Genomic DNA, 27,585 nt, shown 5'->3' on the forward strand with positions numbered 1-27,585 from the left:
CGCGCCCACACGCGGCAGGACCCGCCCAACGGCCACGGCTCTGCCCCGCCCAACGGCCCCGGCCCCGCCCAGAGGCCCCGCCCAGCGGCCCCGGCCCCGCCCTGCCCCGCCCAACGGTCCCGGCGCCGCCCCGCTCTGCACCGCCCCGCGCGGGCCGGGCCGGGCCGGGCCGCGGGGGAGGGGCCGCCCGCGCCGGCCGGGCGCAGAGCGAGACGGCGCCGGGCCGCGGGCGCAGCCCCTCGCAGAGCCGCTGCCGCTGCCCCTCCATGCCGGCCTAGCGCCCCGCGCCAGCTCCGCTCCCGCCCGCCCGTCCCCGCCGCGCCGAGCCCCCGGCGCTCGCAGGCGGCCCCCGCGGGGCGGCGCCGCCATGTGGCGGGGGCTGCCGCTGCTCGCCCTGGCCGCGGTGCTGCTGCGTGGGGCGCCGCGGGCGCGGGCTGCGGCCTGCGAGCCGGTGCGGATCCCCCTCTGCAAGCCGCTGCCCTGGAACATGACCAAGATGCCCAACCACCTGCACCACAGCACGCAGGCCAACGCCATCCTGGCCATCGAGCAGTTCGAGGGGCTGCTGGGCACCAACTGCAGCCCCGACCTGCTCTTCTTCCTCTGCGCCATGTACGCGCCCATCTGCACCATCGACTTCCAGCACGAGCCCATCAAGCCCTGCAAGTCGGTGTGCGAGCGCGCCCGCGCCGGCTGCGAGCCCGTCCTGGTCCGCTACCGCCACGCCTGGCCCGAGAGCCTGGCCTGCGACGAGCTGCCGCTCTACGACCGCGGCGTCTGCATCTCCCCCGAGGCCATCGTCACCGCCGAGGGAGCCGGTGAGTGCCGCGCCGCACCGCGGGCGCGGAGCCGCGGGGACAATGGCGCCCCCCCGCCGCGGGCAGGTTGCGCCTCTGCCCGCGCACTCGCCGCGCCCCGAGCAGATGGTGTTGGGAAACGGTGCCCCCACCTTCCCCGAGACCTTTATGGGAAGCCCCCCCCCCCCGCCACCCCTTGTGCTTTTTTACCTCTTTTCTCCGTCTTTATCCGCAACATCAGTTATGGAAAAGTTTTGCCTCCTTCCAGGAGGCAAATACCTGGCAAATGACAGCTCTCTGGCAGAGTGTGGTAAGGTTTAAAACTTTGCTTTTGGCAGCTTTCACGTACGCAGGAAACTTTTTATACCCCGTTTTAGTATTTTGTCAGCCGCAGTTGCTGTTAGGAGGCATGCTTGTGGGAAATGCTCGTCGTTGTTGTCCCTGCCGCCAGCTGATCTGCCGAGCGCCTGGCTTTAGCCCTCCTTCAGCCATCCGCTCCCTCCAGGGTGGCCGCCACTCACCAGCAGGACCAGTTGCTACTGTGCCCCATGGGGTTTTTGGGGCACTGGCGAGGGGTGGCTGCGGGGCGCCCCTCGCCTGGCCCTACATGGTGGGACCCGAGTCGGGGCGCAGCCATCCCCCAGCAGGCCCGTGCCAGTGGCAGCACAGGCAAGTCACACAACCCGTGCGGGGCGGCTGAGGGGGAGAGAACAGACTCATGACCACATGCTTGCATTTAATGCACCGTTACCGCACAGGTCCTGCACTGGGTACCCCGGTATGGTCAGGAGGAGGGCAACAAAGGTGCATTTTTAGTACCTCTCATTGCTGGAGTCCTGGGGGGAGCTGAAGGCTGGTTCCAGTGTTAAGGCAGCTTCATCTGCTCTAACCCATGTCCCAACACGATGGCCTCCAAGGGGCCTCTCAAGCCCACGGAGCCCAGCAGCTTTCCAGCTGCATCCTGTTTCATTGGCTATGCTTACTGTGTTAGATACCACAAGATTGCTGGCAACTGATTTTTAGGTACGTTACCGTGCTGCTGTCTAAGGGTTACCTGGGCAGTAGGAAAATCTCCATGTGGCTGGGTGAAGGCTTCCAACTGTTTTGTGTCACCAGGACACTGCAAAACTGCTATTGCTGAGGTTTTCTGCTCTGCCAAGGGTGCGATTCTGCTTGTAGCAGATAGCAGCTCCCTTTGGGGTGGAACAGCTAGCACTGCACAACTGCAACATAGTAAGACGAGCACCACAGATGTATTTAAGTGTAGTAGCTATTGAATAGGAAATTAAAGTAGGCACTGGTAGTTATCATGGCTGAGCTTTGACCTTTACAAAATGACCTGTCTCATTTGGGAAAAACATTTACCAATGATGTAACCAGGTTGCAAAGAACATGCTGTAAGTCACAGTGGTGGTGAGTTTGTGTGACCTCTGTGTCAAAGCAGCAGAAAAGCAAGCTTTGGCCAGAAAGCAGTTAACAGGAAGTTACGGGATAAGGCAGGAATGCACCTGTGCACCCTTCGGGCTTCCTCGCGCTCTTTGTTAGTAACTCCTGCTGCTGCAGCCCACTCCTCTGCTGCACAGCCCACAGCGCCAGGCTGCGGCAGTTTGCTGGGTGTAATCTATTCCATCTCTCCCTCATCCTTCCCTCTCCATCACCAGTGTCCTTTGAATGAAAGTTTTTTTTCTTCTGACGTGCTGTGATCAGCACTTTGGTGTTTGACTGTGTTTTTATCCCATTACTAGTAATGTCGAATACTGTAATTCCTGTTTTCTTCTCCTAATAAGATCTCATGCTTTAGTTTCCTGACTGTGCTCTCCCCATTCAGCCTTCCCCAGATAAGCTTCTCTGTTTACTCCTCCCCGTTTATTTGTAGGCTAGACTAACTCCATTCCTTCTCTGGTTCCATCAAATTATCCTTTCTAACTCTTCAAGATTTGTATAACACTCAGTAATCATACCGTGATATCTCAAGTTGTTATTAAAGTTCTCTCTGACCCTTCCAGTTGTTCCTCTCTAGCCTTCCCTTCCTTCTTTTAACTTCTCTAATGGTACGTAGCCTATAAACTTGACTACCTATTTTTGTCTCTGCATCTCTTCTTGTTTTTTGAGGGCTGCAGACCTGTTGGGATGGTTTTGGGGAGTGCGGTTTTGAACACCAAACTCATTTCTCAACAGCATTGAGATGCTTTCACAACTGCCTTAAAATGGATCCAAACTGAGTGAGGCTTGGCAAGTCTACAGCAGTTCGAAAGCAATCACATTCAAATCTGAAGGGAGGAAGTTTTGCTAAAATTGCCCCAGAGTTACCTATTTCTGAGGACCACAGTAGTACAATAACCTCTTTGAATGATTCCAGTCCAGAATCCATGAAAACTTTCTTTCAGCGAATGAGAACCTGATGACATTCTCATTTCTGGGTTTAAAATTTTGAACCAATGTATTATTCACTAGACTGAAAGAATCCTTCTTGAGGGAATAAAAATGCTCCTTTAGAAAGCGGAATGAAGTATTCCTGTTCTAGGAAGAGGTAAGGTGAACATTTCCCAATTCTCCAAATAAAGGATTGCAGCCAAGTAGAAGATGAAAATAACAAACTGCTCCACGGTTAGTATACAATACTCTTATTTTTCCTCCAGAGCGCTCCTGAACCTCATGCTGTTTGTAAACTACTTTTAGTAGAACAGACACACACAAATTCATTTTTCAGTGGCTTTTGTTGCGGAAGAGTTTTATTATTATTATTGTTATTATTATTATTATTCAGAAATGAAATCTTCATTTTTCATTTTCAAAAAAAAAAAAAAAAAGGATTTGCTGCCTGCAGAGTGACAGGATTCTACTGTATTCTTTCCTCTCAAGGTCTCTGCATTATTAACTGAGGAGGATTAATGTATTTTTTTAATCACTTGTGTAAGGTGGCAGCCTAAAAGATAACATGCTCAGATGTTTGCCATTGAGTAGGGACAGTTCAGAAGGCCTGATTTCCATTTCTTTTCCTAATGTTCCGCCATATGTCTCTTATGAACCTGTGATTCAGCTGTGTGAAAGGGCTGTTCTGACACGCGGTGCACATGGAGGAAGGCCGTCTTCTGTGGTGTGAGTTGCTTGTAAGAGGCATTGGCAGTGGCAGTTCGTAAGGGTCGGATACAGTCTGAGAGTCAGAGAATTCCAGCTATCATGGGAAAGATGGCCACAGGACACAAAGTGCTTGTGGTGTGGCAGGTTTTTCTGCTGGTTCAATGCATTGAAACGTTTTTGACGGTTTAATGTCATGCCAGTTCAGTTGTCATCTGGCTCTCCTGCAGCCAGGAAGAATCTGTATAGAACCTAGCAAAAAATCCCTTTTGGGTGCTCTGACAAGCTCTGATTTGTGCCAGAACCAGCTATACTGCCGGCCTTTCTCATCTGGGTGCCTGATCAGAGACTGAATACATGGGTGTGCAAACTGTTGATTGTTGCTTCACAATATGAGATTCCTGGAAGTTCTGCCTTATCAGGTCCTACAAACCCGTTTCTCTCATTATGTCTGATCTCTGTCACCATGAAAGTAATTGGTCTTTACTTTAATGGTCATTTTGACAATGCCAAGTTGAAGTTCATTTGGAATCCACTTGACTTTTTTTCTTTAGTTGATGTTACAGTAAATGGTGAAGAATTTCACTCATATCAGTTGTACACCCCATGCGTACGATACTGTGGTTGTTATAAAATGTGGAGAAGCTGTGGTTGGTAAAATCTGTTGCAGATCCCAGTAAAAAGTTCACTCGCAGTTATTGATACACAGGTTATGTTTTAAACCTCCATGAGGTTTAAACAACTTCTTTTTTCATAGGCAGCCTAGGATTTGAGGAGACTTCCTCTTTGCAAGAATGAGGGAGATATTTGTGTCTTTCTCCTAATGTTTCTTCAGGGCTGCCTACACATTAAAGGGATGAATTAGCCACTAATATGTCCGTGATGGAGAAGGCTGGTAAGAATACTACCAGTGCCTTGTTTAGGATTCAGTTAGAGAAAACCTATGCAACTAGAATTAAGAGAAGGCAGAGGACCCTCTTGGCTTGTGCTGTCCCCCAAAACTCCACATGGACTGTTATACTCTGCTGCTGATTTTGGATGGCCAAGGTCATTCAGGTTTTAGGGACCACCTTCAAACATTTATCCTGTGAGAAACACACCTTTCTTGTTACTTTATGTATATTATATTTGTATAATATATAACAACACAATAATATATAAATAATACTTATTATGTGCTGTATATTACAGATACTTCATATCTGTCAGTGAGTTTGGTGAAGTCCAGTTTTCATCACCTGTTGAAAACACCTGGATTCCTTTATACTTCCATAACAGAGGGAATCTCCAGGCCTGTGTTTAAAAGGCACTATGCAGATGTTTTGGAGGCTAGTATGACACTGAATATTTTGGTTTGTTTGGAGGATCCCACAAATCACAGTCCAGGAGGGAGAATAAAAAAACCCTCTTGACAGTGTGTCAACCTCCCAGTTGCAAGACCAGTGTGTGCTAAGGTCAGCTCTATCCCAGGCTTTTTATCTTATGCCTCTATCCTATGTTTTTCGTGGATGAAAGTGATTCCACTCGCAGACGTTGATATATGCTGTTGTTGTATGATATATGCTGAATAGTTGTATGTAAGTAGTGTTGCTATGTATATTGTTCAGCATGTCCCTTGCTCCATATATTTCGGTGTCTGCGTGCTGGGTGCACAAGCTGACTCTTCCTCAAGTTTATCAGGTGATCTGTTTTCTTCATTCCTGTCAAATCTTCCTTATTTTGTGAAGTAGCAAGAAGCGTGTACAGAAGCAAGCAAAGGCCAAGTCCTGCTCACCACTGCATGACCCAGCCTGTCAGCTCTTGGAATCTAAGAGCCTGTCTTTAATTTTACACATAATAAATGACCACATTCATTGCTGGCATGCAGATGCTGATTCAGAAAAGCCCTTAAGCATGTGTGCTGGTCTGCTACTGTCTATCACGCTGTTTATAATCAAGTTACAAGTTTATTTCTGTTTTGAAGAGGGAAATAATAAAATGAGAGCAATATAATGGATAGCAAGTGTATTTGAGGACAGTTCTGTGAGCTATATTTCTCACTTTGCAAATATTGAAGTTATGTTTGAGTGGGACATACTTTAAAATTAGAAAAACGCCATATCTTGTTGTTTATTGTAGGGATAACTTTGCAGACCTTCATGTTTCCCTTATAGAATTTTGAAAAATATCTCAGTCATATCTCACTATATTTGATCTTGTTAAATGTCTCATTACTTATAAGAAGCAGTACTTAATTTGTGATTTAACTTGCATCTTCCATGGGGAAGCCAGATCCATCCAGTTATCTGGTTCCATATTTCTGGAGTTCACAGCTTACAGTCTCATAATACAAATCCTCTAACTCCTGTCTCGAGAGGATTCTGGAGCAGTTTAAACGTTTGTGAATTTCCATATTAGAAAAGCTGGGCCTTTCCACTACCCCAAACTAGCCGCTGATCATTGTGCATTCTTTATCCACTTGTCCTGGAACAGGGACAGACTGTATTATAAGCAGATATAAAAATGGCTTGAAGGTGTGTAGGGCTTTTGATGAGGGGCTGGAGAAAAGGAAACATCATAGCAAGATACCAACCACATAAAATCTGTGTTAGAACCATTTGGGGAGATTATTTTAAGACAACTGTTCAGAATTCAAAATCTTTAAAAAAAATTAAACATTAAACATCTTAAACATTAAAGAAAATTAAATGTTATTTAATTGAGGGAGACATATTTTGAGCATCTTAAATGTAGTTTAATCATGTCTGCCTAGATGAAATCATAGTAATCCACTATGTGAATTAGGCATTGTATGCTTAAAACAAAAGTGAAAGAATCATTTCTCATGCTCATTTTTCATATGATAATAACTTAATTTCCAAAATAGTTGTTTCCAAACTTGAGATCACACTTTGCCGGGCTCTACTTATTGTAGTCAAACTCTATAAGAGTGTTAGGAAAGTATTTCAGACTACACAAAGCATGCCTTCCTCAGCATGACTGCGTATGCTGAGGTTGTCATTTTAGAGCGGAGATTTGTTTTAGTCATTTGCACAGCTTTCAAGTGGACTAATTTCATAGTTAAAGACCAAATAATCACAAGCTGCAAGCTTTGAAGGAGACACTATGAGTAAACATAAATAAGAGAATTTAAAAGTTGTTAAATAAGGAATGTTAACGCTTGTTAAACCTTGTTAATGGTAATATCACTGATTATGTTATAGTATCACTTCAATTTGCCAGCCTTTGAAGACTGAATTCCCTAGAATGGCTTTTATGGTCTAAGCACAGAGTCGAGCTCTGTGCAGCTGAATGTTATCAAAACCTGTTGGGCTTTGGTGCAGACAATGAGAAATGTTTGTTTTCTTATTGATGTAAATGAAAGATAAGAGATTCAGATTTCCCTACGTGTATATAGAATGGAAGTATTGTCAGGTTGCAAGTTGCTCTATGGTTTAGCATACAAAGACAGTGCAGTGACCTATATTAAATTTTAACTAGCATCATTTTTTATATTATTTTCATTCACATTTTTTTTGCAGTCAGATAAGCAAAGATTCTCTATGTATTAAGAGCTAAAGTGGATTACAAAGTCTAAAACATATGTGTTTTTGAAAGGTTTCTTAATCCACAGAGGTCACAGATATCTCCATCTGAAGAAAGCACCCAAACAACTACCACACTCTGTGGTTTTGTTGTTTAGAGCAGTGTTCCTGGAATGGCTTCAATAATAGCTGGATGATATTCTTTTAATTGCAGTGACAATCAGGATCCTGTTACTCATGGCTGTTTCTCTCTCTCTCTCTCCCCCCCCCCTTTTTTTTAAACTGACATAAATAAGATGTGTGCTCAGAATTAAGTTTCTACCAAATTCCTTCTTTTTCCTAAACCTCTCATCCAAAACTGTGGTCCGGCAATTGTTATTTTGTAAACTTACTATACAAATGGCTTTTATTTGCTCTCATTCTGAGTGATTTTTATAGCTTCCCACTGGAAAAAGATTAATTAGAATTGCTTGTGGGAAAAATCACTTTATTTTTTTCTCCCTTCTCTTAATCAAATTTTAATAGGAAACCTTAGAGTTTGAGCTCTGGATAATATTTCTCCTTGACAGTCCTGCTAATCATTGACGGATATTTCTTTCAAAATACTCTTTTGTGTAGACAGAACTTGGCAAAGAGGTCAGTTCTGAAGAGAAGTGGAACAATTGGAAGTCAGTTGTTTATTATTAAAAATAGCTTTTTTTTTTTTTTTTTTTTTTTTTTTCTGTCTGCATCGTAACTGCAAGTCTAAGCAAGTGTGCATGTAAGCCTGATGGAGAGAGGTCTCTCTACGTGTTCAACTGCTAGGTCAGTGGATGGGGCTTCAAGGTTGGTTTAAGCCAGTCCGAGTGTGTGGGGCTGGTGGAAGGGGCAGCCCCGACCCCGGGTTTTGCGCCACTTGGCTGATGTGAGCTCAGTGGCAGGAGTGTCCTGCCAAGGAGGGCGGATCCTGCGCATTGCACGAGGAAACTCCAGGGCAGGAGCAGGGTGGTTGAGACTTAGCCTGCCCTAATCTGCCACGGCCCTGGCCCCGGAGACAGGGGAGAAGCATGGGCAGGCTGCGGGCGAGGAGACACTGGGCACTGTAAGCTTGATTGCTGGATGTGGGGGAAGGATCAGGGACGTGAGGAGCCTTTTCCGATTTGTCTTCTGCAGTGATGAAGGTCTCGGGTATCCTCTCACAGTTCTTTGTCCCACAGGCCTATGCTCCTCTCTCTCTAGTAATTGCCCATCCCTAAATATGCATAAGTACACTGAGAAACAGCAGCATCAACTTAGGGTCAGTTCAATACTTGCCTGGCCTAGCCCTCAAAATTAAGGAAATGAATCATTAAGTGGTTTAACAGTACCTGTTTAGCGCCCTTTCGTTCATTGACAAACACCTTACTGTGACCACAATTGCAGAGTACAATATATTGTGCACCACAGCCTTAACTTAGGCACAAAAACTGAACATAATTCCTTTAATAGCTGTTCTGAACACAACTTCTTACCAAATTACTCTTTTGCAGTACAGCCAACTGTTTCATCAGATCTCCGTAACTGCTGGTTTGGGGATAGGACAAGTGAACTGGCAAGCAAGTGCATGCAGAATTTGAGGTTGAGGTTGTGGTGTGTTGTTGTTTGGTTTAAAAAAAAAAAAAAAAAAATCACGTGCCTGGAACTAGAAGAGAACGTCTGGTGGAAAGCAGTCTAATTCCCTCTGGGTTTTTTTTGCTGTTATAGTTCCTCAGCTGATGCAAATTATTATAGTGCTGCTGATTGCGGTGGACAAAAGCTGATAAATCAGGGCTGGGGATCTGGCCCACAGTAACAGAAATACACCAGCTTTATCACATTTGTCTCTAGTTAAAACTCCAGAGTCAACTGAACTTTCCACTGACGTAGCAGGGGTATCAAACTGGATCCACTCGTAGGTTCTAATTCTGGATTTGTACCTTAATATACAAATTTATTATCTTGTAGAATTGTTTATTAATGAAATCCTTTAGAATCCCTGTCTTTGATAACAAATGCTGCCTTTGTTACCAAAAACATTCCTGTGTAGGAGTATGAAGTTAAAAAGAACAGTAGGTGATTTTTCTGGATGGTCAGAAGTTGGCAGTTTGGATCAAAATGCAGATCTGACATACAAGCACCACAAAGTTCATGAATGTTTGGATCAGCCTTCAGTTTTGGGAGGGTGTCTTTCTGTGCCTTTTTTGGTTTAGCCCCCATTAACAGTTTTATTAGCACAGGGAATGTGACTTAGAAGTGTGAACAAAACGTCCCTTCATTCATAACTGACATGCCTATTTTGGCAGGAACTGTAATTTGTTGGGCCAGGTGAAGGACCAGAAAAAGTTGTTTTGGACATGTGCAGAATGAGCTGGTCTTAAAGGCAAACTGAGTAGTTGCCCAAGACAACAGAATTAGAGTGGCAGCAGACCTGCAGAGCTTCTCTGCGAGAGTGCCAGTGCCCTTACTCCCTTGAATGCCTGGAGTGCGGCAAATACCTCGGGCCGCTCCTCGTCCCCAGGAGAGGGAGAGCCCGAGTTGAATGTTTTATGTACTTCCTTCTGTCATGGGGGGAGAGCAGAGAATTACTGAACTATAGGAGGAAGTGGGCTGTATGCTGTCACCAAGTCAGAAAGAGCTGTAGATTTAAAGAGAAATGCCAACTAAATATACTATAACAAGGCAACAGAGCTTCTCCCTGCGAAGGGAGAAGAATGAAAAGAAATATGATAATCATCCTTTTATTTATCATTTGCTTAAAGACAACCATTTTACTTCTTTCCTCCTGTCCTGGAATACAAGAAAGCACTTGATAAAATGTAAAATGCATTTAAATTTGATGAAGAATCTCTTTTATTACCATATATCATTGGTAGCAGTCACAACCTTTAATTATTACCCCGTACAAATAACTTTTTTTTCAAGAATATCTCACATGAATAATCATAGTAAAACAAATAAGAAGTAGTGTATGTAATTTGACTTGTTACAAGGCAATATGGAGAAGCCTTATGGCTACCAAAGAAGTACATTATGGCTGAAGACTAAATTGCACCATTAAAATATTTTTTATACTATAAACTAAGGTACTGGGGTAGTTTGAAACCTTCTTTGGAGGAAGATGGTTTTGACTGTTACTGGGACGGGATACTGGACATAAAGCATCTAGTGAATTGTTCTGTGTTGTTTCCTGTACCCTTTGCTCATTACATTGGTAGGAATCTTGTTTCTGAAGTGTTCTGTGAAGTTAATTACTGCGTTAGTTAACTAAGTTTTGTTTTTGTTTTGTTTTTTCAGACTTATGCTTGCCCTATCATTTAGCCATATGTCCATTTATGTAAAGGAAGTCTCATGCTATGAGAAATATAAAAGAAGTATAAAAATACTTTAAGACTTTTTTTTTAATGTATGGGCAAAATCAGAAGATCGGGTATGTAGTATTAGATCTCTGGTAAAGAGTTAAGTATTTTAAATGCATATTTACAGTTCAGGATCTATGATTAAATAACGGTCCCAGCCCTTAAAATTTAATCCACATATCTAAACCCTTCACCTATACCAAGTATCATCAGCAGCCTATTACACCAGATCCTTATAGCTCTAGTTGCAAGAGTGTAGCTTTTGTTACATAATCATGGATTAATTTGTTCTATGTTTTAATAGCTGTGTTGTTGTATACATGATAATGTAAGGATGTAAGAAAGATGGTGTTTGTATGACATCAGTTTCTAGAGATGAAAAAGCTGGACAATCTTTTGGGCATACAGACTTGAAGAAGGGCTTTTTATTTGAAGACTCATCTGTTTGTTCTGTTTTATTTGTCATTCTAATAAAGTGTGCTACCTCTCCCCCATAACTTGTCTCTCCTGTATTTTAAACATCTATTCTTTCTTACTTGTACAATATTATATGCAATAATATATTCATTTTCATTATTAAGTATATGCATAAATTCAGTAACGGAAGTGTGATTTAATAAGCAACAGATTTGAAATTATGCATTTTACCAATACGGGACACATTCCACTTCCAAAGAACTGCTTTAGAAACGTTTATAAGTTTGGCACAGTGCCTCTCTTTCGCTCTCTTTCGCGCTCGCTCTCTTTCGCGCTCCTTCGCGCTTGCGCTCTCTCCCCCCCCCTCTTTCTCCCCCCCCTCTTTCTCCCCCCCCTCTTTCTCCCCCCCCTCTTTCTCCCCCCCCTCTTTCTCCCCCCCCTCTTTCTCCCCCCCCTCTTTCTCCCCCCCCTCTTTCTCCCCCCCCTCTTTCTCCCCCCCCTCTTTCTCCCCCCCCTCTTTCTCCCCCCCCTCTTTCTCCCCCCCCTCTTTCTCCCCCCCCTCTTTCTCCCCCCCCTCTTTCTCCCCCCCCTCTTTCTCCCCCCCCTCTTTCTCCCCCCCCTCTTTCTCCCCCCCCTCTTTCTCCCCCCCCTCTTTCTCCCCCCCCTCTTTCTCCCCCCCCTCTTTCTCCCCCCCCTCTTTCTCCCCCCCCTCTTTCTCCCCCCCCTCTTTCTCCCCCCCCTCTTTCTCCCCCCCCTCTTTCTCCCCCCCCTCTTTCTCCCCCCCCTCTTTCTCCCCCCCCTCTTTCTCCCCCCCCTCTTTCTCCCCCCCCTCTTTCTCCCCCCCCTCTTTCTCCCCCCCCTCTTTCTCCCCCCCCTCTTTCTCCCCCCCCTCTTTCTCCCCCCCCTCTTTCTCCCCCCCCTCTTTCTCCCCCCCCTCTTTCTCCCCCCCCTCTTTCTCCCCCCCCTCTTTCTCCCCCCCCTCTTTCTCCCCCCCCTCTTTCTCCCCCCCCTCTTTCTCCCCCCCCTCTTTCTCCCCCCCCTCTTTCTCCCCCCCCTCTTTCTCCCCCCCCTCTTTCTCCCCCCCCTCTTTCTCCCCCCCCTCTTTCTCCCCCCCCTCTTTCTCCCCCCCCTCTTTCTCCCCCCCCTCTTTCTCCCCCCCCTCTTTCTCCCCCCCCTCTTTCTCCCCCCCCTCTTTCTCCCCCCCCTCTTTCTCCCCCCCCTCTTTCTCCCCCCCCTCTTTCTCCCCCCCCTCTTTCTCCCCCCCCTCTTTCTCCCCCCCCTCTTTCTCCCCCCCCTCTTTCTCCCCCCCCTCTTTCTCCCCCCCCTCTTTCTCCCCCCCCTCTTTCTCCCCCCCCTCTTTCTCCCCCCCCTCTTTCTCCCCCCCCTCTTTCTCCCCCCCCTCTTTCTCCCCCCCCTCTTTCTCCCCCCCCTCTTCTTTCTCCCCCCCCCTCTTCTTTCTCCCCCCCCCTCTTCTTTCTCCCCCCCCCTCTTCTTTCTCCCCCCCCCTCTTCTTTCTCCCCCCCCCTCTTCTTTCTCCCCCCCCCTCTTCTTTCTCCCCCCCCCTCTTCTTTCTCCCCCCCTCTCTTCTTTCTCCCCCCCTCTCTTCTTTCTCCCCCCCTCTCTTCTTTCTCCCCCCCTCTCTTCTTTCTCCCCCCCTCTCTTCTTTCTCTCCTTCAAAACAATTAGTATTTTTTTTAAGCTGATGGGAAGGGGAAGTTCTGAAACATTTGTTTTGGCATTTGCTTCAATGATATGATCATGGTTGGTTTGATTTCCTCAGTAACCAATAAAACAAACCAAAAGTAATTTCTCCTTCAGCATCTAATTAAATGCAAACAGTATGTATATGTTTTTAAATGCCCTGAGTTCATGCCATAAATTTCCATCCTTCTCCCAAACCTGCTGATCTGTGCACCAGTATAAATGTGACATTTAATCTGCTTTTGCATTTAACATTGTGAGCCATGTTCCAAATTTAGATAAGAGTTCATGTCGACTTTAACAAGAACAGGCTGGCCTGTAGAACATTACAACTTCTTTATTAATAAAGTTATTACATTTTAATATACTAAATATTAGAGAAAGAAAAAGCATTTTAATGTGGCTGTATTGAAATAATCCAATATTAAAAATACTAACACTTCTTTACATATTTTGCGAATCCATGCCAGATTTCCCTATGGATTCTAATAATGGCAACTGTAGAGGCACCGGCAGTGGTGAGTACATTTTTATAAAACTGTATAATAAGCTATAGTCTTGCAAATTCTTTCAATAATTAAGACCAATACTAAGCAATGCATAAATATTCTGTCTTGTCTTGAGATCTTGTAAATTGTGGTTTTGTAGATTGTGATTTCTGTCATGTGAAACTGAGATTTGGGAGCTGGAAATGCCTGTGTATTTCTTAGTGAAGGACTGAATTAACTTTTTAGCACTTCTTTTAGCATGTTTCTTCTACTTTAGGCAAAATTTCCATCAAATCGAGAGTGCTGCTGTGTTGGTTTCATAGAAAGCTTTGTCTTGCTGGACAGGAAGAATGATCATTAAATGCATTTCCTTCCCTACTACAAAACATGCTGTAGTTTCTTCCGCAGATCTTCCAGCTATAACTTGTCTTCCCACTACTTTTCTGTGCAAAACTGAAAATTCAGTGAGAAAAAGAATGTCTCTAATTTCCTTGGCAAGAATCTACAAAAGCATATATTTTGCCACATCAATACAATGTAAACATTTCTCTTAACATTTTGTCATAAGGAGAAAAAGACTAATGTTGGTCAAACCTGTGTTATTCAACACAGGAATTCTACTGATCTGACTTTTTACACACTACACAGATGCTTCTTTGTATGCTTTAGAGCCTGTTTCATCACTGTCTTGGTCAAAGCATTTGCTAGTGTATCAGTATGAATTTTGATTTAATTGGGAAAATGTTTACTGAAATAAAAATAGAAATCACAAGTCTTTAAACTGTAAAGCAAAACAGTGCAATGTTTGAATTGTATATACCAAAAGAAAATTCTGTAGCCTTGTAGAGCACTTGTATTAGCGCATAAATTGTAAGGAAAGAAGAAATAAAGTTACAGATGTTCACAGTAATGTATAGTGGAAGTGCACTGAAAACAAGTTACAGGTTTAATAATCTTTAGTCAAATGAGGCTAGACTCAAATAGGCTGTTCAAGATTCAGCAGGAAAGGAAAAAGATCTTCTGGTTTGCTAAGCAGCATTAAGAACTGATATAAGTAATGCTTCTGCCTATTTTCCTTAATTTTATTTTACTTTGCAGCAAACTGATGACTATACCAGCCCTCTCTATTGTGGAGGGCAAAAGCAATGAAGATAACGGTTTAAAATTTGTAAGTTAAATTCTGAACCCTTTGTAGATAATGGCAAAACTCCCATTAATCTGAGAAGATTAAGGATGAGATCTTCTGAGACTGTTTTTATTCCAGTGGGTCCCCTATTGGTGCTTTTATTTCTTCATTTTGTTTTTGCTGGAACTGAATAAACTCCTCTGAGTATTGCCACTATTCATAGACAATGCAATAAAGCAAAGCCTAGATGGGTAGATGATATAGAAATGTGAATTTGTAGTTAAAGCAAGCCAATGTCTATAGGATTTCTTGAATTTATTAGCTTTCCTTCAGAAGTCTTCCTCCTAGACGTTTGGCAAAAAAATGAGACTTGGGAACCTAGTGTTAGACGTACTGTCTTTTCTTTTCTGGAGACATGCTGTCTTTTCTTCTTGGTTTTGACCAGCTACAGTGCACAATGATGGTCAGTTTATTAATATGAGTACCTAAATGGGGTTGTGGAACTTATAACTGGGTACCAAGTTTTGATAACTTTAGCCTTAATCTCTGTGATAGAGTTGTAAAACAGTATTAATAATGTCCATCTTATAATACAGTTTTAAAATGTATTCAATAGGTCCCAATGTGAAAGAAGCTATGTAAGTGCAAAATGTTATTTAAATTCCAATGTACATCCTTTAGAAACCAGCAACAATTAAAAAAACCCTAACAATATTAAGCCCCTTAGCAAGCTTTACTTTAAATTGCCTTGAGCATGGAACCATATCTGAAAGACTAAGATTTTTATTATTACATATCTTTTTAATATTAAGCAATTTTTAATTGCACGACATGAGAAGGTGAGTTTCATGCTCTATGGCAACTGTACAAAGAACGTACAAACTACAGTTTGGGTATGGAAAATAAAGCTGGATACATTCTATGTCATATTATATCAGAAATATTTAATATCTTCAGAGCTACCGGCCTTCAGTGATGCAGACTGCATATAGGTAAGTAGTAGGGAAAGAGAAGAGAGTAAGATTCAGTTGTACTGTTTTAGCTGTCATGGTGCATCTAGACTAGTAAAAACAAAACCAAACGTATAAAACCCTCATCCAAAAAGAGAGTGAAGATGCACAGAAACAAGGCTGATGAAGAAGGAAGGGTACTGTTTTTATCACCAGTTTTCATTGTAGAACCACATTTTGTGATTCAATGCAGTATACTTGTTTCAATTGACAAAAACAGTTCAGCCCCACCTAAAAAAAAAAAAAAAAATTGGTTTATTTGTATGTTCAGTAAAGTAGATTTGTAATTTTGCCATTGTAAATAGAGATTTTTTTTGCAAGTAGCATGAACATGAAGTGTTTGAAAGAATCCTGGACTCAGCTCCATGGTTTCTAAAACGTATTGCAAATATTCCTGGGTATTGTTGCTGTAAGCAACGTTAATGTCTTAAATCTGTTCAAAGCATCTTTTATGGTGGTGTCAATTGGCAAAACTTTTTGCTCTAAGTCTGCATGTATTCTCTCTTTCTTTCTCTCCGTCTCTCTTTCTTTCTCTCCGTCTCTCTTTCTTTCTCTCCGTCTCTCTTTCTTTCTCTCCGTCTCTCTTTCTTTCTCTCCGTCTCTCTTTCTTTCTCTCCGTCTCTCTTTCTTTTTAAAACTTTCTAAACTACATCCTTGTCTGTTTCATTAGATGTTTCTCAAGTCACTCAGAAGTTTTTCCGGACCTTTTTATCCTTATTTTATCAGCGAAGAAATTGCCAGGCTTGAGTACTTATATACATATTAATATATTATATATAATAATATATTTTTATATATATATAAAAATAATAAAATACTGATTGGTATTACAGACACGTTTTAGACTATGTATACATGTATGTTTAAGATGGCATATTTGTAGGTAGTGATTATTGTGGAAAACCCTTTTGCCATGCAGTCCATTTGTTTTGGTATTTACAGGGGGAAGTTTTCAAAGGTATAGATGTTGAGCTTATGTTAGGCCTATGTTGGCTTATATTAAAAAAGAATATTTAATTGAAAAGTTAGCTGAGACACCAGTCAAAACCAATGTGAGCCTCTGTGTCTGTCTCCGTGCTTTGGATATGTTGTTGCTGTGGTTCCAGAGCTCTTTTGAGAATTCTGGAAGCTTCAGGGGAGAATATCCAGGCACAGTGGCAGACAAACATGCATTAGAAAATTTAAGTAGAGATATCCAGATCAATAACTGCACATGGCTCAAGTAGAATGGGATTTTCCCTTAGAATCAAGAGACGGTACATTTTTACATCATCTTTCTTTTGCTGCCTTCTTTTGCGGGTACTCTATTCACACTACCTGCGGAAAGCTCAACCTTGAAAGAAACATGCATCAGTCAAAAATGTTTTTTCTAGTACTCACATTATGTTTCTTTTGAAGGTCACTGTAACAGGAATTGGGAGTGCTGAGTTCATTATAGTTCTACAGCTGACTTTATAACTGACCTTGGCAAGTGACTTGATGCCTCATTTTATCAGTTTCCTTATCTCTGAATAGGAATTAGAAATAATTCATCATTTTGTAAAGTTCTTTGAAATATAAATTTGAAAAACACTGGGACTATTAGAAATTATCCTTCATTAAGAACATGGGCAGGTCTTTGCATTAGATTCTAGAGTAATAGTAATGAAACGTATTTCTCATGCTTCAAAAAAAAAAAAAAAGCTTCAATACTGACTTAAAATTGAGAGAAGCGTGAGGGTAGGTATTCTTTTTCTACTAGTACCACAGAGCAGAGTTCTGTCGTCCAGGAAATTGTTAGTCTAAAACTTTGTGGAACTGAATTCTGAGATGCATGCATGAGTATGGGTCGTAGGATCAGGTCTTTTATGGCCTCTTCTGAGGCAACTTATAAAATGAGCCATAATTTGGCCTAAAGTATGCAGGCAGAAGGGAAGCCAAAAATCACTTCCCTTCTCTGCTTTTATTATTTTAACACAGTGTCATACAAAAGCTTAAGTCTGTAGTATATATAGCCTGTTATAACAATACAGTCTTAAGTTTTTTCTATATATAGAAATATATAGATTTCTGAGGATATGTTTGAAATTCAAGGAAGCAATGTTCTCTTCTTCGAAATGTTCTCTTCTCCCTATTTTTTGTATTTTCAACTACGAGAATTCTTTCAATCCAATATAAATAATAATTTGAGAAGTCCATAACCCCATGATACTGTCTTTGTTTTTTTTTTTTAAATGCAGGAATCTTTTCCAGGAAATAAAAGTTCTTTTCGAAACTCTAAATTTAGCGTTCACTTTGGATTTTACTAAATCACTGGCTATATGCATTGTTATTTTAGATCAGTGGTGTATAGATATAGGTTGTATTAAGTCTACTCCCATTTAAATGCTAAGTGATTATATAATCAGCAGACACTGCTAGATATTTAGGACATCGAGTATGAGTCGGGACGCCTGGGTTTATGCTCAGGTCAGCTGCTCTGCTCTGAACTAGATACTGCTTCTACTGATTGTGTCCAAATAGATGACTAAAGTATGCTTAATTCTGGAACCTGATGTTTGAAATGGGTGTACTAGTGGGCTTGCAGGGGGAGATTTAAGTGAGCTGGATTTGACTGTGCAACTCTACCAAACTCCACTTATGCACTAGCTTAAAATAAGTGGATATTTGCATTAAAATAACCAGCAGTGAAATATTTGTGTTGTTAATACAAGCATGGGTCTGAGGCTTCAGCATTAGTACTCTCCTGACACTAATGAAAGTGTTTTTACATCAGTTATTGTTTCCAGCTGTCTGGAAGCTGCACCACTGGAAATAGTACTTTGACAGTGTTCATTTGTATTGTGTTTTGAAGGTCACCCTTACTGCCATATGGACTACTAATTTCCCTATTTATTATTACATTTAAAATAAACCTGAGGTTCTGCATCATAGTTTTATACAGCAAAGTCAAACAGAAGGTGGCTCTCTGGCCCATATTTTTGTTATTACATGTCCCAATTCTGTATATGCAGTACAAGCTTAAATTACACTTAGATGTGATGATCAACAGTGCAGATTTATCAGAAGGACTTAGGTCAGGCAATGGCAATCTTTCCAGGCAGCTATGCTAACCATATTATTCTTTCCAAATTAGAGAATGAGCATGCTGGTAGAACCGCAGTGGGATCTAGGGGATGTTGCCAATAAGCTGCTGATCTTTCCTCTGTTAAAAGTATGAGCTCCAAGCATCTGCGGAGTTTCAAGCTCAATGAGGGAATTGTTGCCTTGAAACTGAGGTTTTCAGCTGCTGGCCCTGCTGCATGTCAAAACCTGCCTGTGTGCACTTTGATACCCTCATGTGGCTGTCCCAGGTTTCAGTCTCATGTTCCGTAGGAGAGGCTCATGAGCAGCTCCTTGTTCTAGTTATAACTACACAGTTATTTGTTATTCATGGAATTTTTAGCCCTTGTAGTTTATTAAAGGAGAAGCCAGAACTTCAACACTATCCCTACTGAAATTGTTTCAAGCAAAATTAGTTGGGAAGCTAAGAAGTGACATGATTGTTTGGCCAAAAAGGTAGTGTTCTGTCCCTGTGGTGAAGGAGCCTGGTTTCTTGTCTTTATCCCCCACTGCCATTTGACTTTTAGGTTAAGGTTTAAATACAGTTGCAGTTCCCATGCCAGGGACATCTCTCGTAACTCCTGGCTCCTACATGAGTGCCTTTAACTGTTCACCTCTGGTCCTCTGTGCTCTCTCTGGTCTGTGAATCTAGCATTCCTGGCTGCACAGTGGTACAGCTTCAGGTAGGAGTTAAAATTTTTCTCATTCAGAGAAGCTCAGATGCCTCCCTGTGTGGTAAGAGATTAGTTTTGAATTCCCTCAGTCTGAGGACAGCACAGGGTTCTAATTTCTGATTTCTTGGTAAATTCTTGAGACTGTGAAGTAAAGATGGCTCTCACCCCCAGCTGCACGTTAAAACACATGTCATCTTTTCTGTGAAAGGACAGACAGAGGTGCCTACCTTCATGGAAGGATTCCTGCATATGGATTTGGAGGTAGGGGTTAGGACCTCCTCCTGTTCTGCATCTGAAAACTAAAATCAGAAGAAAGGCAATGTTAAAAATGACTGAGCCGAGTATTTCCCATCTGCACCTGTGGAACCAAGGCAGCTCCCTGCTCGCCCTGTGAATTTGCTGGGATAGCTGTTCTGTTTAGTTTTCTAGTTTTCTTCCTGTATTACATAGTGAGTGTCAGAGCTTGCTTTAAGGCTGTGGACTGTGCCCTAGGGACACGATGCCTGAAAGTTAGGCACAGCAGTGCAGACTTCTAGGTATCTAAGTCCTTGGACTTAGCCCATAACTTCTCATTTGGATCTACATTTAGAAAATAAAGCACTATTTATAGTATATGCATGAAAAATACCACACTGATCCATTTCACTAATATTGGCTAGATTGGTACCTTTGCCTTGGCCTGTCATCCTGTTGGTAGGAAAAGAAAACACTCTCTACTTTTAGCTGCACTTTACTTTAGAAATAAAGCACCTATTTAAGATGCATTTTTTTTCCATTTTGTTTTGTCATAGGAATAAAAAGATAAAATGCAAGTTTGTCAGTGGTTGTTAATATTCTACAAGCAGTACTCTAAAATCTCCATCTAGACTAGTCCTTTGTGGAGAATGTAAGCCATTAAGTAGACAAACCAAACCAAAACAAATCTTGGTGCAGTTTCACAATGTCTTCCTGCAGAGCAGACCAACAATACCCTGTATATTTTGATATTTACCTTGTATGAAATAAATTCAGGCAGTGTTTTTAGTTAGATATGAGTTTGGAGTTTCAGGGAAATTGTCACTGGGCATATGCTATATCCTTTCTAAACAAAAGTTTCTGTTTTACAGAGCGCTGCAAATGTAAGCCTATAAAAGCTACCCAGAAGACCTATCTTCGGAACAATTACAACTACGGTAAGGACAGCTGCATGGCCAGGTACCAAGCCTTTAAGGAGGAAATCAGTATTTTTAAGGCTACAGTAAGGGAATTAAATATGTAGGGCTGGGAAAAATTTCAGATTTTCACAAAGGGAGGCTATGGACCCAATTACTAATTGTTAACCCAGTAGTCCTTATTACAGAAGGAAGATGTGGCCTGAAGCATTGTTTCCAAAGTCAAAACTGAGAGTGCTTGTAGAAGAATGAGTAAGGATTGGCCTAATATTTTAGTACAAGATTGCTTTCAGGATTCATGCACTTTTTTCGTATGAAAAGTGTTTTGACAAAAATGACATTGTGGACTTCTATGCTTAAATTTCCTCTTCAATATACAGCTCAGATATGATCTGCTTACACAGGAAAGGCTTTTTTGTTTTTTTAACTAATTTTCATGCTTGCAAACTCACTGTGGGATCCTACTAGGTTCTTTCCTTCTCATATTACCCAGTAATGAACATCTTGTAGGCCGTGTTAGGCTGTCAGTAACGCTTAGGAAACTGCATGATGTTCATATTGTGTCTATTATCCCTATTGCCCTAGTCTTCAGACATATCACAGGTTCTATCTGCTGCTTTTATTCATACAAGTTGTCTTAAGCAGATTAACCTGATGAAGTCAGTAAATATATATCACTTAAGAGTTGAATAATTAGGCCCTTGAGATTGGAACCTGTGGGGCCTATTCTTGCTACCCATTACTCATGTGAATAGCCTTAGGTGTACTGAACTTCCTTTAAGACTTCGTCTAAATGGTAGTGATTACTTAATGTTCATTAAGATTATGTATTTATACAATTACTGCCAGATAAGTCTCTTTTAAAAATAAATCCTGTTAGAAGCTAATAAGAATATAATTGTCTTCAGTCAAACATTGTTATTTTTGAGGTGACTGTTTTAATGTTTTTTTGGTGGATTTATTTGGGAAATCTTTATGGAATGACTATTATCTAGTGGATACCACACCTGCATGTTGTAGAGAATTACTGAGCATGCTACTGATGACTGTGCCGTAATTGTTTTGGAGATGATTACTAACTACTGGCTCTCTTTGTATTTTGTATCACATTGTTTCCTTCTTTTCTTTTCTTTTGAAACTAAAGAGCTTTCGAAAGGCATTTGAAAGAGCTCCAAACTAAAGTAAGATTTTTGTGTTGAAGTCTTAAGAGGTTTTAAGAGAGTGGATCACTTTGGATAAATTGTGTATGTTAATTGCATAATGCTTATTAGTTGTTGGCAGCTGTATTTAAAGTGGCTGAATACATGCTGGTTGAATGTCTTTATGGACAATGCATGAGAAGAGAGAAGTCCATGATTTTCTTTTCTTTCTTTTTTAAATTTTTTTTCTTTCTATATTACCTTTGTCACATAGGTTATAAGAAATTAGAAATCTGTGGAATTTTTCATCTGAAATGAGAAGGGATTCTGTTGTCTGCAAGCTGTGAAAGATGTAGTGTTCTCTAGAGTATGACCTCTGGATTTGCTTTACATTTGCATGTGGTATCAGTTCATTGGTTTCCAGGAGAGACCTGAAAAACTGTTGCCTTTAAAAGGTAACTTTCCCTCCTATGCAACTTAAGGCAAAAAGAAAGGATAAGGGAAGAAACAATTAGACAGGTCACTAGGTCAAGCTCAGGAGCATTTGGAGTTCATAAAGAACAGAACAGATTGGTGCTGGGTCACTGGAGAGAGAATAAAAAAGGTAAGGGCCTGTCATCCAATAGAGATAGTGATACAATAAGTTTTTATGCATATTCACATTTTGTGAAAGGCTGAGAATGACGAATTAACTTTGGTCATCTATACTGCAAGCAGTCAAGGAGGGAGCAGTTGTAGCATGAGTGAAAAGGAGGAAAGCGCGCAAGTAATGAACTAAATGTATAATATGGAGCAGCCTCTTCATGGAGGATGAAGTGATGAAGCAAAGAGTTGGGGGTGGGAAAATTGCTGGAGTTCGGCTAAGCTTTTGGTAAATGAGCACACAAAAGACTAATCTCTGAGGTCACTAGGAATAGCTTGTGGGTAACCCGTATTGTTTGCTGCTGTTAACTGTACTCTGTTACTTTTTCTCAGTCATTCGGGCTAAAGTGAAGGAGGTGAAGACTAAATGTCACGATGTCACTGCAGTAGTGGAAGTAAAGGAGATTCTAAAATCTTCCTTGGTGAACATCCCAAAGGACACTGTAAACCTTTACACAAATTCCGGTTGCCTATGTCCACCACTCAGTGCCAACGAAGAATACATCATAATGGGCTATGAAGATGAGGAGCGCTCCAGGTAACTCTTTCTGCCTTATCCTTGAAGCATATTTGTTATTGATCTATTCCTCTACCCACAGAAATATTTCGGAGGCACCAGCCTCTGAAAACTTGGTGTGATTCTCTGTACAACTCCTAATCAAATTCAGCTGGACTGCTGAATGGCAGAAGGCTCTCTCTGTAAGCACAGAGTTTGCAGTTTTGTTTGTGTTGGCTTGTACAGCCTATATATGCCTGTTGCTAAAATAACTGATTGTCTCCAATATGTAGGTTACTCTTGGTAGAAGGCTCCATAGCTGAGAAATGGAAAGATCGTCTGGGTAAAAAAGTAAAGGTAAGAAAATATCTCACCAAAAGTCAAACGTTGCAAATATTATGAAACATTTGCCCCACCTTTTCAAAAAAAAAAAGGAAGAAAATACGCTGGCAGGCCCTAGTTCATTAGTATCAGTGATTAAATGTTAACCTGGCTTGTTATTTATTATATTACCCAGAAAAATATACTGAACAAAGTAAAGAGATAAATGGAATTACCTCAAAAGTACACTAGTGTAAGAGCAATCAAGACTTCCATCTCAAAAATCAAGAAACAGGAGTGTTTTAGCTCTGGAGGCAAACTGTGCATTCTGCAGCACGTGCTTACTTCATTGAGATTGTGGTAATAATGAAGAAAACAAAGGGTTTTACCAGTGTTGCCTAACCTAACACAGAATTTATTTTCAGATTTTAATATTCTTTAAATACAGTTCTCTTATCAAATTGTGTGGGGTTAGTGACTATTTTAGATTTATCTTTCTGGCCTAGATGAGGGAGGTATATGATAAGGAAGTCTCATATATTACACGTAATAGAGAATTTGAAGCAATGAGCTCAAACACAATCCTTGAAAATATATTCTAATGTATTCTAATATTTTAATATATTTCAAGTACTGGGAGGACCAGCTGGCTGTTTAAACTAGGTGTCCACACAGTTCTGACCTGTATATGGCAAGAAATTACTGATTAGGAGTTGGTGACATTGATGACTATTGATAATTGCAGACCATGTTCTCTTTGTGACGGTATTCACCAGAAAAATGGCCAAATAGATAACATGGCACTTGACATTGTCAGAGGTGTACAAATATTAGTATGCATTTCCAGCAGTTCCATGATCGTTGTCACTGTCCTCATTTGTCCTTATTTTATTTGGCAGTGTAGCTGACAGTCTTAACAAAAATACAGTAATCAAAGAGATAGGAAAACTTTTCCTATGACTTCGCAGATGAGCGGCCCTGCTCCAGCCCACTGGGATGCCCTGTGCCATTCGCTCCCTAGACAGTATGAAGTTTCATTTCTTCAGAAATCCTTTCAGCTAAATATAGATTTAATTATGTTCCTCTGCCTCTTGGCACCCAACAGAGGGGTGGGTTTTTTGGTGGAAAGAGAAATAACTGAAGTTGATTGGCTTTGTGCTGCTGTTGAGAAGCCTATGAGAAGGTTGTCCGAAGTCAGAGCAGCTTCATGAGGGCACTGCTGTCCCCAGAGCTTTACTAGAATATGAGTCCCAAAACTGGCCTAAATTTACATTTATTGTTCCTTTCTGTTCTCATATTCTTCATGTATCCTGCTCTTTCCTTTCCTCCATCCCATACCACCCTCCGCCCCCAGTCTGCCCCCTCGTGCCTTTTGTTCCTTGTTGAAGGGTGTATGACCTTGGACCCATTGCCAAAGAGGGTGGTGTTAGGAACCATACCATGTTGCTACTTGCTTCTCAGGGCAATCTTCTTTTCCAAAAGCATTATCATTTGTATCAGCTGTGCATTTGTTCTAGTTTTTTGTACTGCTTTTGCTATTACCTGGAAAAGTATTTTCTGAAGATTTTATTCCATGGTGTTTTTTGCAGCACCTGCAAGGAATACCAGTTATAGGATAAACAAGCAATGAAGGGTTCTTTTGAATCCTTTTGCTCTGCTTCTTTTGAATCCTTTTGAATTGTTTAACACCTTCACAAAATTATATGGGCAACTGTCCAAAGTACTGTAGAGCCAGATCTTTGGAATATGCCTCACAGCATGATACTACAAGGTGCTGAGCTACTGTCATCTTCCAGTGATTTCCTTTGTATCCTCAGCACCTCACTTGAAAAGATCAGTAGTTTCCTTCAGAAATGGTAACAGAACTGAGCACAACTTCAGTTACAGTTTCATTACTGCTTCTATCCCTCCCTCCCCACCAGAATTCTACAAAAAGTTCTCAGTTAAGTATCAAAAGAGCCTGAGGACTCTGGTTTTGAAGGTAAATCATGCTTCTAAATAAATGCTTGAGCTGTGTGGTGTAGGAGGCTAACTGCAGGAGTTAATCATCCTTGCAAGATGAAGATAAAAGTTATTACAGTCTAATTTGTTTTTCCACAGTTCTTTTCCACTATTCAACCACTGCCAAGGCTACAAGAACACTAGGCCAGGAAATCATTTCTCTTTTTTGTTTAAAGTAACCTACTTATAATTCACATTCCACTGTTTGGGCCCTATCAGAGGCTAATGCGGTGGAAACAGTGACTATTCTCAACCAGTGCTGTTCTAGACTTTTGCAGGTGCAACTGGAGTATTCTGCTGTTTTTCCTTTCTAATATGGGGAGAAGCAGTTGGCTGGATGGTAGAATCACCTGGGTCAGTGGTATGATTTGCTGGACTTGGATTGCGCTGTAATGTTGAATTGTAAATGCTAGGAGGGAAAGCAAAGATTAAGTCCAGGGGAAAAAACTGTTTTTCTTTCAAATATTCTTCATTTGAGCATAGTCTGGCAGTATTTCCTTATTAAGGTTTATTAAGGTTCCTTACTAAATCTATTCCGCAAAAGATAGGAGTATCTGTAATGGGGCATTTCTGAAGTGAATGGCTTGTAAACACATGCAATTGTTTTAAATTATATTTATTTATTCTTCTGTTATTTATTTATAATTTCTTTGCACTTCAATATACAGCGCTGGGATCAGAAACTCCGCCACCTTGGAAAGGGAAAAGGAGAGCCTGGACAAAGTGATTCAGCTCAGAAGTCTGGCAAAACCAGCAATTCACGACAAGCACGTAATTAGATGTGAAATGCTGTATGTTAAAATTCAGTGGACTGTATATCAAGACTTGCATTGTTGGAGCAGCAAAGGAGAAATTGCACTATTGCACGTTATATTCTATTGTTTACTACAAAATAATGTTTTAGCTTATATTAGTTTTTATTCTTCTTGGTGTCTGCCTTTTTTTTTTTTTTTCTGGATCTGTGCAAGCTCTGGAAATATATATTTTTCTTCTGTCAGAAAACTGCCCTTATGAGATGGGGAAAGATTAGGTCATGCTGAAATTACCATTTTATCTCCTGAGTCTTCTTACAGAGAAAATTCTGATGTAAGCAGGAATGAGATCTATCAAAGATTGTGATTTAAAATCATGACTCACACCAGTTTCCTTGTTCCAGTCTTTCTTATCACAGGCTTGGTCATTGTTTGCAGAAAGTCATGACGGGAGGAGTGGGCGTGGTTGTTGGGGTTTTTTTGTTTGTTTGGGGGTTTTGAGTGTATAAATTTTTATTCTGAAATATAATGGCCATATATGTACTTACACACACACACACATACACACACACACGCACTTAGAGGCACATGACACTTCTAAAAATGAACGGAGAAGAAAATTGTTTGCAGGGTTCCTCACAGAAAAACAGCAAGACAATTTTTTACTAGTAGAAAACCACAGTTTGGATGTTTAGTGCTGTTTATGTGGTTACTTTTTTTTGTTTGGTCATTGGTAGAGTTACTTGTTTACAAAAATACTAACTAGCATTAAGGAAAGAAATTATGTCAAGAGAACTGTTTTACTCAGTACACCTTTGTTAAATTTGTAAGTAATTTTGTAACTTGTGTAAGCTGAAGCCTATCTTAAAATATTTACTGCAGCAAACATTGTGTGCTTATACACATGGGACTTGTTTTTTGAATATGTCGGGAATACGTGGGAAATGTTGTATTGGTCTGTTATCTCGGAACATAATTTACAATATATTTTTTCTCTTATAATGGCAGTTTTCTTCCTTTTCTTTCATTTCTCTGCTGAGTTGTAGGAGTAGACTGACTTACCAGGCCTGTTTCACAGTACAGGTCTGCACTTCATCATTTTGATTTTGTGGTGTTATTCTTAAATCTGTGCCTACGTAAACAGCAGTGTTCAATGCTCAGTAAAATATGTCCAATAAAAGAATTGTAGTTGTCAACACAGATCTTATCTGACTTTTGAATCAATGTCACTTTATTATATTACTGTTCAAAATATAAGCTAAAAACCAAAAAACCTTCATTTTTTTTGTTTTTTCATAAAGTTCTTTGCGGACAATGCCAACATTTGAAATTAGCACTCTGTTCTTTTCCTGTTTTTCTTGTCTCTCTTGCTTAAAAAGAATTTAAAATAAAATAACAAGCATCTCGGTATAGTATAGTTCTGTATAGTATACAGAAAAGAAACCACTCTAAGATGTAAATGGCTTTTGCATTTTCAGCTGAAAGTATTGTTGTGCAGTTAAGTGCATTATGGCTGCCTTTTGTTAAGAAAACAATTTTGCAGTTTTTAGATAGTTTAAAAGTATCATAATAAAGTAAACAAATATTTTGGCATATTTATAATAATGTTATTTTAAGATGTCCGTTAATAACCAGAGGTTTCAGGGCAAGATTTCAATTGTGCTGGATACCAAACAAGTTGAAACACTGGCCACTGCTGAAAAGCTCACAGTCTCATTTGTGGTTTTCATTTTGAAAAAGTAAGGGGATAATTTAGAGAACTGAGTGGTTCTGAAGATTAGCAGCAGAATATTAAGCCTCTAGCTATTTCGGTGTTTCCTCAGAAGTTGTAGAA

General features: G+C 41.0%; 1 protein-coding gene across 2 annotated transcripts; it reads left to right on the plus strand.

The window, feature by feature from the left end:
* Positions 1-328: 328 nt before the first annotated feature.
* FRZB (frizzled related protein) lies at positions 329-27,072 on the plus strand. 2 transcript variants are annotated; one of them, XM_067298967.1, is made up of 6 exons: positions 329-818; positions 13,341-13,388; positions 20,356-20,421; positions 22,515-22,719; positions 22,971-23,034; positions 25,668-27,072. In XM_067298967.1, the coding sequence occupies exons 1-6, from the start codon at positions 368-370 to the stop codon at positions 25,776-25,778; spliced, it is 945 nt and encodes a 314-aa protein (XP_067155068.1). In that variant the 5' UTR covers positions 329-367; the 3' UTR covers positions 25,779-27,072. The 2 variants fall into 2 exon arrangements, with proteins under 2 accessions (XP_067155068.1, XP_067155069.1); XM_067298968.1 differs by lacking the exon at positions 13,341-13,388.
* Positions 27,073-27,585: the final 513 nt, after the last annotated feature.

Source organism: Apteryx mantelli, chromosome 6 (assembly GCF_036417845.1).
Source record: "Apteryx mantelli isolate bAptMan1 chromosome 6, bAptMan1.hap1, whole genome shotgun sequence".
In the NCBI taxonomy this organism is placed as follows: domain Eukaryota; kingdom Metazoa; phylum Chordata; class Aves; order Apterygiformes; family Apterygidae; genus Apteryx; species Apteryx mantelli.

What these genes read in the sequence shown, in the direction of transcription:
- FRZB (XM_067298967.1), top strand. Translation starts at nt 368, where the DNA reads ATGTGGCGGGGGCTGCCGCTGCTCGCCCTGGCCGCGGTGCTGCTGCGT. An exon ending in CTGTAGAGGCACCGGCAGTG is followed by an intron (nt 13,389 to 20,355) that starts GTGAGTACATTT and finishes TCTGTTTTACAG; the next exon opens with AGCGCTGCAAATGTAAGCCT. An exon ending in GTCTGGGTAAAAAAGTAAAG is followed by an intron (nt 23,035 to 25,667) that starts GTAAGAAAATAT and finishes TTCAATATACAG; the next exon opens with CGCTGGGATCAGAAACTCCG.